The sequence below is a fragment of the Cygnus olor genome, chromosome 2 (genome assembly GCF_009769625.2).
Source record: "Cygnus olor isolate bCygOlo1 chromosome 2, bCygOlo1.pri.v2, whole genome shotgun sequence".
Lineage (NCBI taxonomy): Eukaryota > Metazoa > Chordata > Aves > Anseriformes > Anatidae > Cygnus > Cygnus olor.
Window position 1 is genome coordinate 22,625,553 of NC_049170.1, and position 15,320 is coordinate 22,640,872.

General features: G+C 39.4%; 1 protein-coding gene across 3 annotated transcripts in view; it reads left to right on the forward strand.

The window, feature by feature from the left end:
* The window catches only part of ITGA8 (integrin subunit alpha 8), a 110,951-nt gene extending 95,915 nt beyond the window's left edge, over window positions 1-15,036 (forward strand). The window contains exons 28-31 of one of the 3 annotated variants that reach the window (XM_040549862.1): window positions 3,532-3,633; window positions 4,121-4,160; window positions 11,658-11,780; window positions 13,683-15,036. In XM_040549862.1, the coding sequence (XP_040405796.1) occupies window positions 3,532-3,633; window positions 4,121-4,160; window positions 11,658-11,780; window positions 13,683-13,696 (279 nt within the window). In that variant the 3' untranslated portion in view covers window positions 13,697-15,036. Of the gene's footprint in view, window positions 1-3,531; window positions 3,634-4,120; window positions 4,161-4,911; window positions 11,633-11,657; window positions 11,781-13,682 lie in introns of those variants that run through there. The other 2 variants (XM_040549861.1, XM_040549863.1) reach the window with 2 other exon arrangements.
* Window positions 15,037-15,320: the final 284 nt, after the last annotated feature.

Sequence of the window (15,320 nt, forward strand, 5' to 3'; positions counted from 1 at the left end):
CTTTTTTTAATCTTATTTTAAACACTGTTGATAGAAAATGTAGTTTCTTCCATTAGATGTCATCTGTATTAAGGAGCTGATTTGACTATCTCTATGTAAGTCACTTAAGGCAATTTTCTTCATATTGCTCATTCCTAATACAAGCCCAAAGGAGAGGTTAAATGTTCTGATAATAAACATTCAGCTGCTCTTGGTATTTTAAAAGAACAAAATTATGGCATAGCCAAATTAATTCCAGAAGGCAATAAATATGCTGGCTTCGTGTCACCAGTAAGCACTCATATACTTGAAGAGAAAGTTCGTTGTTTAAACAGAAAACAGAAGGGACAAGGCAAATACCTGAACTACAGCCCTGGACCTCAGGAGAGCGGACTTCAGCCTTTTCAGGGATCAGCTTGGAAGAACTCCGTGGGAGATGATACTAGAGAAACGAGCAGTCCTGGAGAGATAGTTGATTCTCTAGGATCACCTCCTCCAAGTTCAAGACCAGTCCACCCTGACATGCGGGAAGTCAAGCAAAGGTGGCAGGAGGTTTGCATGGATGAACAAGGAGTTCCTGGTAAAACTCAGGTGTAAAAAAGAAACTTGTAAGAGTGGAAGCAGGGTCAGTTGACCTGGAGTAGGTTTTGGCTGGGGAATATAGAGATGCTCTCTGAGCGGTTAGGAAAGCAAAAGCCTACCAGGAGCTGAGCCTAGCAAGGTACTTACAGGGCATCAAGGCAGCTTGTATAAGTACATCAGAAGAAAAGAAAGGCTGGGGAAAATATGGACCTTCTGCTGAATGGAGTGTGCAGAAGGCCAAGTTACTTGATGCCTCCTTACTAGTAAAATCTACATACAGTAATCCGAGGCCTCTGCAACAAGAGGGAAAACCTGCAGCAATGAACATTTACCCTCAGTGGAAGAGCATCTGTTTAGGGAATATTTTTAAAAATTGGACATACAAAAAGCCCAAGTGACCTGATGGGATGCACCCACAAGTGCAAAAGGAGCTGGCCAGTTATAGGTGGAAGTAAAGAAGACAGAGCCAGGCTCTTCTCAGTGATATTCAGTGACAGAACAAGTCAAATATGGGGAATGCCATTTAAACATAAGAAAAAAAAAACTTTTTACTTTGAAAACACTGGTCAAAATTGTCACGGGGTCTTTTTTTACCTCAGTCTTTATTCCATAAAACAGATGAAAAGGTGTCTTAGACTGATAAGATTTATACCTTTGGTACAACTGGAAATTCCAGAGAAAAACAACACTTAGCAGGGAGGAAAAGATTTTGGATAATCGCATAGGAACTAAGTCTTGTCAATGGAACAGAACTCGTAAATGTGCCAGAAGTAGAAGGAATGAGAAAGTCTTGCAGAAGGGGATTTAGGAAATGACAGGGTCTTTCTAAACGCACTGGATACAATTACAGTCGATAAAATAAACTGTTATGACAGGTAGAATAATTTTAATGATTAATAAAGCACTATATAATGCAACATACAGAAGAATTTCATATGAATTATTATAAAAATAGGAAATACTGTGGGTTTCTTTAGGTACTAAATACAAATATGACTTCAGAAAATGACAAATGGCTTTTGGTACTTCCACATTAGTCAACCTGGAAGATGGGAGAAATTTCATAAGTGCTTGGAGATTATGGGGAGGCAGGGGAGGCAACTGAGCTTTGCAAAATGGATAGGGTAGAATTTACATTTGGCTCAGGTTACTGGGATAGTTTAAAATTCATCCCAGTTCGTCTGTTATTCAATGTAATCTGTAAGCAGCTGGTACCAAAACAGAGGAGTGCTTCACTTACAAGGCCCTACCTTTCCATAAATCAGCAGCGGAATATTGTGTTGAATTCTGATATTTCAAAAAGGATCGAGACAGGTAGCAGAAATGATTAAGTGTTTCAAAAATATTCTTATATAAAAGACTAAAGTTGTTTACCTCAAGGAGTCTAATGCAAAGGAATATGTTAGTCATAACTACTAGGCCTTATTTCATTCTCTTCGGGGCTTACCAATGCACTTTTAAAGGAGATCCATATCATTACCCTGACTTGACATGGGATATGCAAGATAAGTCACATGTAATGTTACCCAGAAAAATCAGTTGCAGAGTTGGAATGAGAAGCAGGTTTCTTGACTTCCAGAAGAGCATGGTAGCCAGTTAGGCATCCTTCCTTGGGATAAAAACAAGAAAACAGGTAGTTAGCATGCAGGATCTTCTCTCTGTGACAACATAACATTCAGCGAAATGGAAAGACCTCAAACTCAAAGTGTACTGAAAGATTCAGGAGTTGGACTTGATGATCCTTATGGCTCCCTTCCAACTCGGGATATTCTATGATTCTGTGATTTACTCGATTCCTGGTGTACCTAACCTTCAAAGCTAGTTCCAGTTAGATACTGATGATGTCAGGATCTCAACGGGATTCAAAGTATGTTTGTGGAAAATACGTGTATCCATTGTAGTAAATGTTGCCACCATTATGGTTCTTCTAAAGAGTGTGCACTTTCAAATGTCAAGTTTTACACCAATTCATTACAGATTTAGGCGTCTTTTTTCCAAGGGACATATTCGCACTTGACTACCATTTCAAGGCAGTTTGCGCAGAATGGAGGTTGCTGTTGAGGCCACAACAGCACGAGACAGACAGACAGTCAGATGTAGTGTGTCAGTGCCTATATGGCTTCCTAATGAGGTGACAGCACTAACTGAAGCTCTCAGCATGAGCTGTATGATATAACAGTTTTGAGTCATTCTAAACCAGAAAAAATACTGCCTAATTGAATCTAAACTAATGTAATTGAATCTCTAATAAATACTAGCAAGTTTAAATGAAAGACAGAGGATGGACAGAGCTACATTTGTTTATTCTGTACATCTCTGGATATGCTGAAGTGTTTAATGAGAGCTATGTAAATATTTTGTTAGCACCCTGTTAAGCAGTGGCTATGATACATTCCTATTGCAGTTGCACTGTGTAGTAAAAAATCAAGTTGAGTTGTTCTGGTTCTTATGAACTCTACTGCAATGGGAAGCCAATCACACCCTAAGTAAAGTGCAAAGATATTTGTCCCTATAGTTCTTTGATGGGAATTCACAACCATTCCTCTGATGCCATCACAGAACTGTACCAGCCTGGTCTCAGCATGGGCCTGGAAATCTCAAGATACCTCTGGTTCTTGTTGGGCTTTGTGAGCAGAGGCAAGGTTTTAAAACACAGACACTCCATAAACCTTCCTCTCCTTCAAACTCCCTAGTCTCCTATTGCGGTGAGAAATATGAGAAACAACTGCATGTGCCCTTCTACATATCTAACCCTTCTTCCATGCTTTGAACATGCAGTCTTTGTATTTCAGCTTTATGCTCTATTATTTGTGGATACATACAGGTCACAGGACTGATGGACCCTTTACCAAAAGAAACCATCTTTGCCTTAGGAAATGAGCTCTCTCTATTTTTTCTCTGCTTATTTCTCATCATGCTTTTAAGTAGAAACATGGTTTTTAATAATTTCTTCATTTTATATAATTTCAGAGAAAAAACGATCCCTATACTCTTTCTTCCAACGTGTCCTTCGAAGTTAAGAACATGCCCTATAAAGTGCAGCCAGCAAAGCTCCCCCGGGGAAGCATAGCAGTAAGTAACTGAAAATTATATCTTTGTGTGAAGCACATGTATTTGGTCATTCTGATCATGGCTGTGAGAGTTTTTATAGGTGAAAATATTGAGATCAGTCTTTCCTGTGTTTCTAGTGTAAATTCCTGAGGTAATGCCTAAAGGAAATACATTTATTGCATTCTGTGGAAGTTGCTGGTATATAATACTAACTCCATTTTAAATAACTGTGTGCTGCATTAATGTGCAGAGTGTTTTATTGCAAACTGGATGGATTTTTCACCCAGAAGAAAACAACAAAATCATGAAAGCAAGTATCTAATTACCTCATCTGGAGTTAAAAAAAAAAAAAAAAAAGAGGAATTTTTTCATGCAAAATCCAGTTTCTGTCAGGTTTAGAGATCTCATCTCTCTCCCAGTTGGCAGTTCTCTTACTCAAGTTTATGGTTTATCTATGGCAACTTCTCTCTTATCTATATTAAACTTTCTTCTTTACCCTAATTTTCAGAAGAGTCTGCATGCCTCCCTAGGTTTTGCCATCTCTTCAGGTAGGAGATATAAAATTGTCTGGCAATCCCTACGGATGTGTTAGCTGAATACTAAAGTACTTGCCTTATTTTCAGAGTGAGATTAGTATGGCTCTGGGTTCTTATATGAAAAATGAATCTTGGAAACAAAAATTTGATTTGTTTGCTGTTGCCAAAGCGTTGAGTTTGGAGAGCAACTTAAAAGGAATTTTCTTCTTTAGGTGTCTGATATCATGGTTAAAATTCACTCTTATTTTGTCATTACTGCTGGAAGTGAATAAAATATGAGTGCAAAATTTGATTTTAGTATGAGTCATCTGAAATTTGAAGGGTTATTGTTCTCATCTTTCTAAAGATTTATCATTCACAGCTCTTTTTAAAGGTAAGATCAATCCAAATTTCTTCAAGGTAAATCCTGATGCAAATATATCATATTGGTCTGTTGGGATGTAGTAGTAGGCAACAGAAGATTTTCTTACCTTTGAAAGCAACATCATACACTTTACAGTTTACACTGAATGTATGTTAGAGGATACAAGCTATAAAGTTTTGTTTTGAACAAGCACAGGTTGAATGGCTGGTTAATATTTGCACTGGGAAGACACAAGGTAAAATCCGGGTCCTGTAGGCTCAGTGACAGATCTTCAGCCTCTAATACCAGGAGGGCCATGATTTCACCAAAGAGATTTGATACTTAATGCAGTGTTCACCCAAAAAGGTTCAAAGGCTCCAAGCTGACAGATATATTCAGGCTCTTTTTATTTTCTTGCAGCATGTGTTCCATACCAGAAACACATGTTGTGCAGATCTCTATTGATAGTGGTGCCTTCATCTGAACTGAAGTGCTTTACCCCAGGTGATAGCCTGCTGTTCTCAACGAGTGTCAGATGATCTACCAAGTGATCAGATAAGCATTTTATTCTCTTACTCCAGCCAGTATAATGCTTGTTATTTGGTGCAGATGATTTACAGCAAAATGCCTGTAATGGCAACTGTAAAACGTTGAAAAATGATAGCGCTTTTATGTTGTTTCATATCTGGACATGGCAGTGGATGTTTGCCAGCTCTACAGCTTGATGTGTTATATGCACAAGCTCTTTTGATGTTCCACTCTCAAGAAGAAAATATTTGCTTGAAGTTGGGCAATGCTTAATATTTTTGCTTCTTCTGAAAAAGATCAGTGGTTGTGTTTTAAAAGTTTCCAAAGATTTATTTTGGAAGTTTATAGTTTTCTTTCTAGAGAGTGCAAGGGGGAAAGTGGAATAAAGATTTTAATATTTTAAAATCAATTGTCAACAGTATGTACTTAATTATCAGCTAGCACCTTACATTTTGTGCAGTTAGGATAATATATTCGAAAAGAGCAGAGCACATGTCCTTCATTTAACTCACACAGCACTGGTTTCCAGTTATGCAGGCTGATACATATATTTAACTTTAATGGTATAAGTAATCCCATACACATCAGGTACATACCGAGTCATGTATGTGCTTACATATTTGCAGCACTGAGGTCTTTATTTTCATCACCATGGAATAAAGGTCTGTATCTTGAACAGAGGTAGAAGATACATAGATCTGTGAAAGGTTATGATAAATGTTATGATAAATTCTGAATCTTTTATAGTAAAATGTTAGAGTGAAAATGGCATTGAACAGAAATTAGCTTTGAACTTAGTGGGTTTTAAAACAAAATCAGCTAGCTGCTGTATCATTCAAGAGAAAATGTCTTTTTTTCTTAGAGATATTATTATGGTAAATAATAATGCAACACTTGATGAATTTCATGTGGAAGGTGAAATGATACTTTTTATTATGCAAAGTCTAGAGTTAGAATAAGCAGTAGTTTGTTCTATTTTAATTTCTGGTTCTTGAGCCCGTTTGGAGTTTAACAAGATACAATTGCTTTTCTTAAATGTTTGGTAGGGTCTTCAGAGGGGATACCTTTAGTATAAAGTTTTTGAGCAGTGTCCCACAGTGCACAAAATTGTTTTCATACTCAGGCTTATAACTCATTTTTAGCTATTATATGGTGATGAATACTTTTATTTTAAATGTGCTTATATTCCATATGAAATGTGTTTGCACAAACATTTGTAAAGTGTAAACATAAATGTCAATATTAATTATGAATCCAAGCTCAAGGGAGCTTTTACATTCTGTTTTTCAGCTTTTTTGCGGAGCATGCAAGAACATCATTCTGCAGAGGTTGGGTGGGAACATAGAGTGCTAAAGAGTTACTGTCTCATGGTCACTGCAATAAAATGAATAAGATTAGAAGAAGGCCATCATAAGCAGTAAAAGTGATTGCATTAGAATAATTAATTTAGCTACTGTTTCTTAAAATTGCAGATAAAACTATGGAGAAATTATTTTTTAAGAGTGTCTTTTAAAGAACAAAAGGAAAAAAAAAAAGCTTTGTGAGAAGCTCATTAGCAGGTACTGTATTCTGACCGTTGATGAAGGATGTTTGCAACAGTAAAACCTAATTCCTATCTATCCAAAAGGACCTCCTGGTGAACCAGCAGCCTACCACACATTCCTCTCTCTGTGTTGTGCTGCTGTCCAGTGGAATCAAAGACAATTTTGAAACTATGCTGACTAACACCAAAATTAGGAGCAAAATCCAAACTGTATTAAAACCAAAGTCAAAAAAAAAAAAAAAGAAAAAAACAACTAATATTTCTTTTCTAACTCACAATGTGCTTTAGTGTGGCACAGAAAAAATAATAAAAAGGTAAATTAAAAAGAAATAAAAGCCCCCCTATAGAAATGCTTTCATGGAATCACGGTAGTTATTCTGAAGTTAAGACTATCAGACAACATCTGTTCTAAGACCAGCTTGGATTTTATTTCCAATAGCAAGAAAAGCGCTGTCTGTAACTCTGGTTGGCTTCACCTTCACCTCCATGCTTGAGCCAGACAGCATTCCTTGTCACCCCATTGCACACCCAAAAGGCCAGAAGTCAGATGGATCCCGTCTTATGTCTGCAAGGTGTGCTTTTCACCAGTCTGACAGAGAAGCAATCACTGTTTTCAGCATTCAATATAAGAAAGTCTTCTAGCTCTGAAGAGAGAAAAGCCAAAATGCATCTAAAGGACAGTGCCAACATGCAACACGTAAAAATTCCACTTCTTCATATTGGCCACCTTAGACGAAAACAGATAAATCTCCCCCAAAACATTCCCTGGCTCTGATCCTGCAGCACTAAACCTACCACATGAAGAACAGAAATCCAAGCTGAATAATGTAGACTTGTCTTAAATCAAAATCATATGTAAAAGTGTTGTGGACAGCATGGGGTCGAGGAGGGACAGTCTTCTGTGGAAACGGTGAAATGAGGCAGGCAGAACTGAAGGGATGCTTTGTTTCTTTCTTCCCCTCCAGCTTCTGCCTCAGCTCTGTGGGTGTTCAGGACTTGCGGTGCCAAGCTGTTCACCAGGAATTGTGTTAGCAGCTCCACCAGTCTTTGTATAAAAGGAGGCAGCCCCGGGGCGCTAACTCTACTGTCAGTGCACACAGGCAGGAGTGGGACCGCGTGTAATCCTCTGCTCATATAGCTGCTCCATATATCTCAAGTATTTAGCACAACCATTGCCTAGTTTTCAGAAACCTGAGACAGCAAAGCGGGAAAGGCTGGGTGAGACAAGATTGTTTTAAGATTTTAGCAGGCAAATTAGCTGTTGGTCTTACTTCTGCTTCAAGAGAGCAGAGCTGAGGCAGCTTTGCAGCAACTTTCTGCTTGGTACAGGATGGAGCCCATTTCTACTGTTATATTCATTGCTGATAATCTAGGGATTATATACACAATGTCCTGCACTTCTGTAAGATTAAGGTTTCTTGTTTATATTTCAACATTTGTCAGGCTCCAGCTGAGCTACTGAGCTAGATGAAATTACACTGTGAATTGCATGCCACTGTCTGTAAAGGCAGAACAAGAGGAGAAAGATAGGGATGAGGATTATGAACCCACGCAGTACAAGCAAGGCTGAGCACTGCTGCACCGTTGCTTACAGCGTGGCATCAGAAAAACCCAGATGTCCCTATCTGGATCTGTGCTGACATGTTCTCTAATAGGTGTCACAAGAAGAGCTAGATTGTCTTCTTCACAGCCTGAGAGGAAAGAAAACAGAGCAGGCAACTGCAGCACACACCTAGGAAGCAGTGCATCGAAGGAGACATGGAATGGCTACATGGGTACTCACCCATAGTTCCGTACACTACCTGTCAGCTTTATCCAAAGCTGAATGAAATCCACTGCCCCTAATGAGATTCTCTGTTTCCACTGATTTCAGTGGGGTCTCAAACATGTTTTGAGGCCTGGATTGACCCCACCTAATTTTGAACAGTGAGCTGAAGCACATTAGTTAGAGTCTAATTTCTGTGCTCCTGTGCAATCAGTAGGCAGCCTTATGAGCAATCCAGACATTAGATAACACCAGGAGCAGCTTAGCTCACCTTTGTCTAAAAGCACCTCCTTGCTGAAGGAGTTGCCTTGGCGTGGATGAAGGTGGACTTGTGCTCAAGGAGGCAGCTGTGGATCAGTCAAATACTACCTCAAATCTGTAAACAAAAAATATTTTGTACAAAAGTAGGATAATCTCTGTATTCAGAATGTGTGACTTCGTTAGACTGCCTTTCTACCAACCCATTCGCAGCTGGCCAGCAGCTTGCTGGAGTCCTTTTGTCCTAGTTTGCTGATGTTGCACAGCCCGGCCTGGAGCAGCGCTGCTGACTCCATTTCCTGTTGTATTAACCTCAGTCATGTTATGCCACTCGGGAATTTGGCTCAAGCTATCCATACCAGAAATGACTACATCCAATTTTTGCAAGAAAATGGGTCTTCCCTGGGATTTGATCTTACTGTAAAATAGAGTAAATCATTTCATGAAATTTCAAAGGATAGAAAGCTCTGCTTGCGTTGGCTTTCTGCTGTTGCTTGCAAGTGGCACGGTCACTGGGGTGTCACTTGAATTTCCTCTTCCACAGCAAAATGCTTGGCTACGTGGTAGTGTTAGCACAGAAGGGAAGCTCAAACCTTACATAAGTAAGGTATGTTCATAGCTTCAGATCCTTCTCAAATAATACATATATTTTTTAAGGTAATTTCTTGCTTGTGGTACTACAGACTTTGCCAGCAGAGGAAGCACGCAGTATAAATGAATTGTGTTGTGTGTTTTTTTCAGTCAATCTCAGTTTTCTCTGTCATGGTGCTCTTTGAATTTTTGCCAGAGCTTTCTAGCCCTTTCCTCAGTGTTCATGAGGATTTCTGAGCAGTAGAAGGGAGACACTTTCTTCGTTGGGCAGCTGAACTCATTGCTTGCTACAGGCTTCATGCAGCCCATCATGTCCGCATCCCTTCTGCTTGCCCTTGCCAGATGAGCCTTTTGCTTTAATTCATCTTTTTCCTTAACTGGCCTTTCTCTGGGAGGAGTCTCTGCAGACAGTTCAGATGACCTTTTTCTCATTTTCTCAGCCCTTGCATTTTAATGCCAGATGCAGTGCCACTCTGAGACACAAGGAAAGCCATTCAAACATACTTATTAAATAAGCGCTGCTATTGCTGAATCTAGTGACACAGAGAGCCTACAAAGTTCTGCAGTGCTTCAGAAACCTCCCAGAGAGATGGGAGTGGTATCCTTGCAGTGCCATAGTTACTCTAGCAACATATCTGATGGGACCCAGGCATGGGTTTCCATGGTTTTTAACTAATTCTGTTTGCCTTGAAATAAATTTCTCTTACTCTAATTGGCTAACTAATATTTATTCTTTGCATATGCTATCTTTATGTCTTGCCTTATGTTAAATCTTGTAGAGTAATAACTATTTACATTTTTTATTACCGTTTTGGTAATACTGTGTCAGAGTAGGGACAGTTGGCTACACAGATGATGTACATGGAGAAGACTATTACAAAGTGTCTTCCAGGTAAACATGGATGAAAGGTCTGCTGGCGCTGACAGAATGAGACGTCTGGGAAAGATCAAGAGGAACAGTAAAATTGGAAAGGGCTAGAAGTTGCGGAAAGGATGAAGTTTGCCATCTTCAAGGAGAAAAGTGACAGAGACACAGAACTGAACTAACTGGGAACCAGACTACAAAGTCATGTCCAGTCTTCAAACTTAGCATACTGTTCCATGAATTGCAGGTGTATCAGCCACTGAGTTAATAGCAAAAAAAAAAAAAAAAAAAAAAAAAAAAAAAGAAAGAGAGAGTTTGCAATTAGTGCAGATCAGGGACTGGGCAATAGCCAAGAAATCTATTAGGAAGAGCAGATTTCCTAGCTGTACCTTGAGCACTGAAGAGGAAGATAATTTGAGAGTTTGTGTAATCAGATTGCAAAGCAAACTTGCCACCTTGTCATGAAGAATAAAATAACTTCAATCTGCCACATACCTATCCTGTTAAAGAGGGACTAGGAGTAAATGACAGAGGTCCAACAGAAAACCGCAAAGAAATTTAACTTCCCAGCCTCACAATTAAGACAAAAAGAAGACAAAAGTTTGACAAAAAAAAAAAAAAGACAAAGACAAAGGGACATAACTGTGTCTGAGGAGATAAGAAAAGCTCAAAAAGCTCAAACTCACTCCTTCTCACTGGGGAATGGCAGGGAGAGAGCAAATATTAAATGAGATTGATGAGGATCCTTCCAAGCAGAGTCGGACAGCATAGGATAAATTTGTCTACAAGGTACAAAGGGGAGAGCAAGGAGGAGGTTGCTTGTATGGATGACCCCAGAAAGAGAAATAAAGAGGGGTTATTATTACTCTTTGTCAACATGAAGGTCTCAAGAGAGAAGTTTGCTGATTCAACTAAAACCTTCCATAAATTGTTAGACACACCTGCTGCTTTATAGAGCCTCAGACAATGACAGTGTTTTATGCTTACTTCCCATTTACGTAACAGGCAGTATGCTTGCCTCCTTTCAAGGAGCATAATGCCATACAGGACATGAGGCTGTATCACAAGGACAATGCGTTCTGCTTGAGTTTCATTTTTGGACTGCTTAGCTGAAACACAAGTCCTAGAAAAAGTGTATACAGGCTCGTCAGCAGAAATTAGAGTAATAATAATGTAGCTGGTATCTATTGTGGTTTGAATTAAGAGTTTGGGCTGAAGTCAACCATTGTTCCAGAATATTTTTATATAAGTAAGTTACACTGGCCCAGGCTGTACCAGTATACATGTGAGGAGAAATTTTCTTCTTGAAACTTCTTGAATTATCTGTACAGAAGGGTTTTTTGTTTTTCGTTTTTGCTGCGTTGTATTAAGGGGAAATGTTTCTTACGTCTGAGGTGGCAAGTGCTTTTGTAGATGTGCAAATCCCATTTCTAGTAACTATCATGAACAAGAGAAAAGAAACTTGCAGTAAATGAAGCCAGCATGGGAAAATTCCAAGCAACGTGTGTTTCTAATCTGCAAAATGCTATTGAAGTGAATGCTTATAACCTGTGTATTCTACTGTCAGATTTGCTTTACTTATTTTTTGTTCATTTAAAGTATTCTCTTCGTTTCAGATCAGAACATCGGTCATTTGGTCCACTCCAAATGTCTCCTTTGTAATCCCTTTATGGGTTATAATACTAGCGATTCTTCTTGGACTACTGGTACTAGCTATGTTGACCCTAGCTTTATGGAAGGTATGTTGTGTTATTACTACTTCTGTTGCCTTAAGGAAAAAAAAAAGCTGAAAAATACTGGAAGATGCTCACAGATAAGGAATAAAAGAGGTTGTGATCTTTAATGGTTTGGAGGAAAAGCAACAATACACATGTGTCTTCTTTATTTTGGCGTTTCTGACATGCTAGTGTCACTGACCTTTATGTAGGGAACATGTTTTCAAAGTCCTCCCTTATTATTACAGTGTGGTTATAAATGGGCATACAGAGTTTGGCTGTTTTCCCAAGACCTATGATCCTCTTTTTCAGGATGTTTAGGTTCATAAAGAAGTGACTCTAACTTTGTTTTCTCTGAATACTTAAGGAATTTCCAGTTTTTGTTAGCATATAACAACAATCCCAGCTTTGAGAATTAATTTTTAGATTTCCTTTTATATTAGCATGCTATATTTTCAGTTTTCTAAGGTTTTTAGTTCTGTGTTGGTTGTTACTCTCCCTTCACAAGTTTTAAGGCAAGTTACTGAAAACTGCTACATTACGGGGAGCCAATGTAGCTTTTTGCCATCCTTTCAGTTATCAGTCAAAGAAAAAATAATTTCATAAGTTAGGATATAGTTCATCCTCTTTTAGCTGCCTAAAAGTGGTGGATTAAGTATGCAGCCTATTCTAGCTGTCCATATTCCCTTTGTAGTCTGTTAAGTACAACAGCAATGAAGTATCTCTAGAACAGGTGAGGATGAGAGGAGTCACCTTTTGGTAGTACTCTGCTTTGACCTCTTGTGAAGCCTATGTAACTAGTTTCAACCAGAAGGCTAACTTTAAGGCAGTTACAGTTAGGTGACAGTAAACTCATCTTTAGTGATCTTTAGTCTTGATTACAACAATGTCCTGTGCACATTTCTGAACACATTTTCTATGATCGTTATCGTTATTATTAAGTAAATGTATCCTGGGCTGCATCAGAAGCAGCGTGGGCAGCAGGGCGAGGGAGGGGATTCTGCCCCTCTGCTCTGCTCTTGTGAGACCCCACCAGGAGTGCTGCGTTCAGCTCTGAGGCCCCCAGCACAAGAAGGGCATGGACCTGTTAGAGTGAGTCCAGAGGAAGTCCATGAGGGTGACCAGAAGGCTGGAGCGCCTCTCCTGTGAAGACAGGCTGAGGGAGCTGGGGTTGTTCAGCCTGGAGAAGAGAAGGCCCTGGGGAGACCTTACAGCGGCCTGCCAGTACCTACAGGGGGCCTACAGGGAAGCTGGGGAGGGACTCCTTGTCAGGGGATGTAGGGATAGCACACAGGGTAATGGCTTTAAACTAAAAAAGGGTAGATTTAGATTAAATATTAGGAAGAAATCCTTGACTCAGAGGGTGGTGAGGCACTGGCACAGGCTGCCCAGAGAAGCTGTGGATGCCCCATCCCTGCAGGTGTTCAAGGCCAGGCTGGATGGGGCTTTGGGCAACCTGGTCTGGTGGGAGGTGTCCCTGCCCATGGCAGCTGGGTGGAACTCGATTATCCTTAAGGGTCCCTTCCAACCCAACCCATTCTATGGTTCTACGATGATTCTATAATTATTTTGTCTATTCTGATATGTATTCTGAATGAGTGCCTTGCTGAACTGAAATTGACAGTTTCCTCATTAGTGTCAGTCAGTATCAGCATTCAAACGAGCCTTTACATTGCCTTCAAAGACAGCTTTCATATAATTTGAATTTTCAAAGCTATTCTTTGGAACTCAACATCTTGCACCTAAAACTTTCATTTTTTACAGGGAATGATTTGAATAGAAACAAACGAGTTCACAGTCTATCAGGTTGCCATAGACTGTACCCTACCTTTCAGCTTGAGCAAGCGAAGTATGAAACAGTGGCTGAGACTTCCTGTGTTTTTTTTATCATGACACACCTTTGTTTCTGTTGATTGTTTTCTGCAGTGTGGCTTCTTTGACAGAGCTAGACCCCCTCAAGATGACATGGCTGACAGGGAACAACTGACAAATAACAAGACTACTGATGCATAGAGGAAGAGAGTGACAGATCAAGTCAGAATCCTGCCTGCGACTAGAAACCGTGAGGAGTAAATGAACGTTTCCTTCCCCAGTCTTCTTTTGTACCTGCAAGTGACATGGTGTCATAGCCTGATCTATGCAACGTTCTGAGAACATGCCACATGATGGCCATCCTTGCCAAAGAAAGCAACTTTATCACTGCCTTAAGAACATACTCACCACTGAACAGAATGTTTATTCCATATTTCAGTCAGTCTGCATTTTACCAGATGCTTTTGAACACGTGTGGTATACTGAGATGCTTCCAGAACAAGCCCAAATCTCCCAAGGAGAAAACGCCTGCATTGCTGTATTGTCTAGAAGAGGGACCAAGACAAAGCTTCTGAACACTACTGTATCACGCAGAATACCTTTGACACCTCCCTAAGAATAAGAACTTTTATGAAATTGTGGCTCAGGGAGACAAGCAATATATCAGTACTGTGAAAGTACTTCTGAAAAACAAAGGTAGTCTATAAAGAACTTTATAGATGGGGCACAGTTATTTATTTTCCACCTTTTCAGGATAAGTATCTGATATAATCATCAACTTAGATTTTGAGAGAAAGAAAGCCAAAATGTAGAAATCATGTACTTACCTTGCATGTAAATAGAAAAGTAAACCTATCGTACACACAGAGCACATCTTTCTTGGTTACAAGGTGTTTTGCAGAACAGAGGATTTATGCAACTTTTTACAAGATAAGACATAGGATAAACAAGTATATATTCTATCTCTTTCAACCCACAGCTGGCAGTATCACATGCAGATAACAAAATCCGTGTGCAGCATAATACAGTGGATGAGTTACCTGCTCATCCCATTGCTGATGGCTGCCACCTGGGCATCTGACACAGGATGCAGTCCTTTGTGAAACACTGATTTAAATTGTCACACGCATGCATCTGTTGTCTTATGGAGAGGAGTTGGGAATCTGGGGCTAGGATGAATTTTCTTTACCATTGCCCTGTTACTTGGTTGAAATATCCTCTTAAATGGCTACTGCTGGTGTATCTTCTGTTGAATTTGTGTCACAGACCCTAACATTTTGTTCATCTAAGGAAATTTTTGTTTTCATTTTATGGACTACAAAGTAGCAGCATATTTAAAGAGTTGAAGAGATTTCACCGAAGTTTATAGTAGAATATAATTATTTCTTAAGCAAAGTCTTGTAGGGAAGGTGAGCAAGGTTTGTATTTATGCAGAAAATAGGATGCCAGCCAGCAAAGTGTGAACACACACACACACACACACACAAAAAAAAAAAAAAAAAAAAGGAAGATATTTTGAGGTAAAGAGTAACAATATACACGTTTGTTTGTTTGTTTTTCTGACTCGAGGATTCTGAAGAAGAGAGGCTTCGTTCTTTCTCTCCAGTGAGCAAAAATAGCTTGGTCCTTATCTCAGCTGGGGCTCTAAGCTCTGGATCTATGCAAATTTGTGCCTGAAAGCTCAAGTCTTCCAGTGCTGGCTGAGTGTGAAATTTGCTGTCTTGTGTAAACTTCAGGAGTGATTGTTCATTT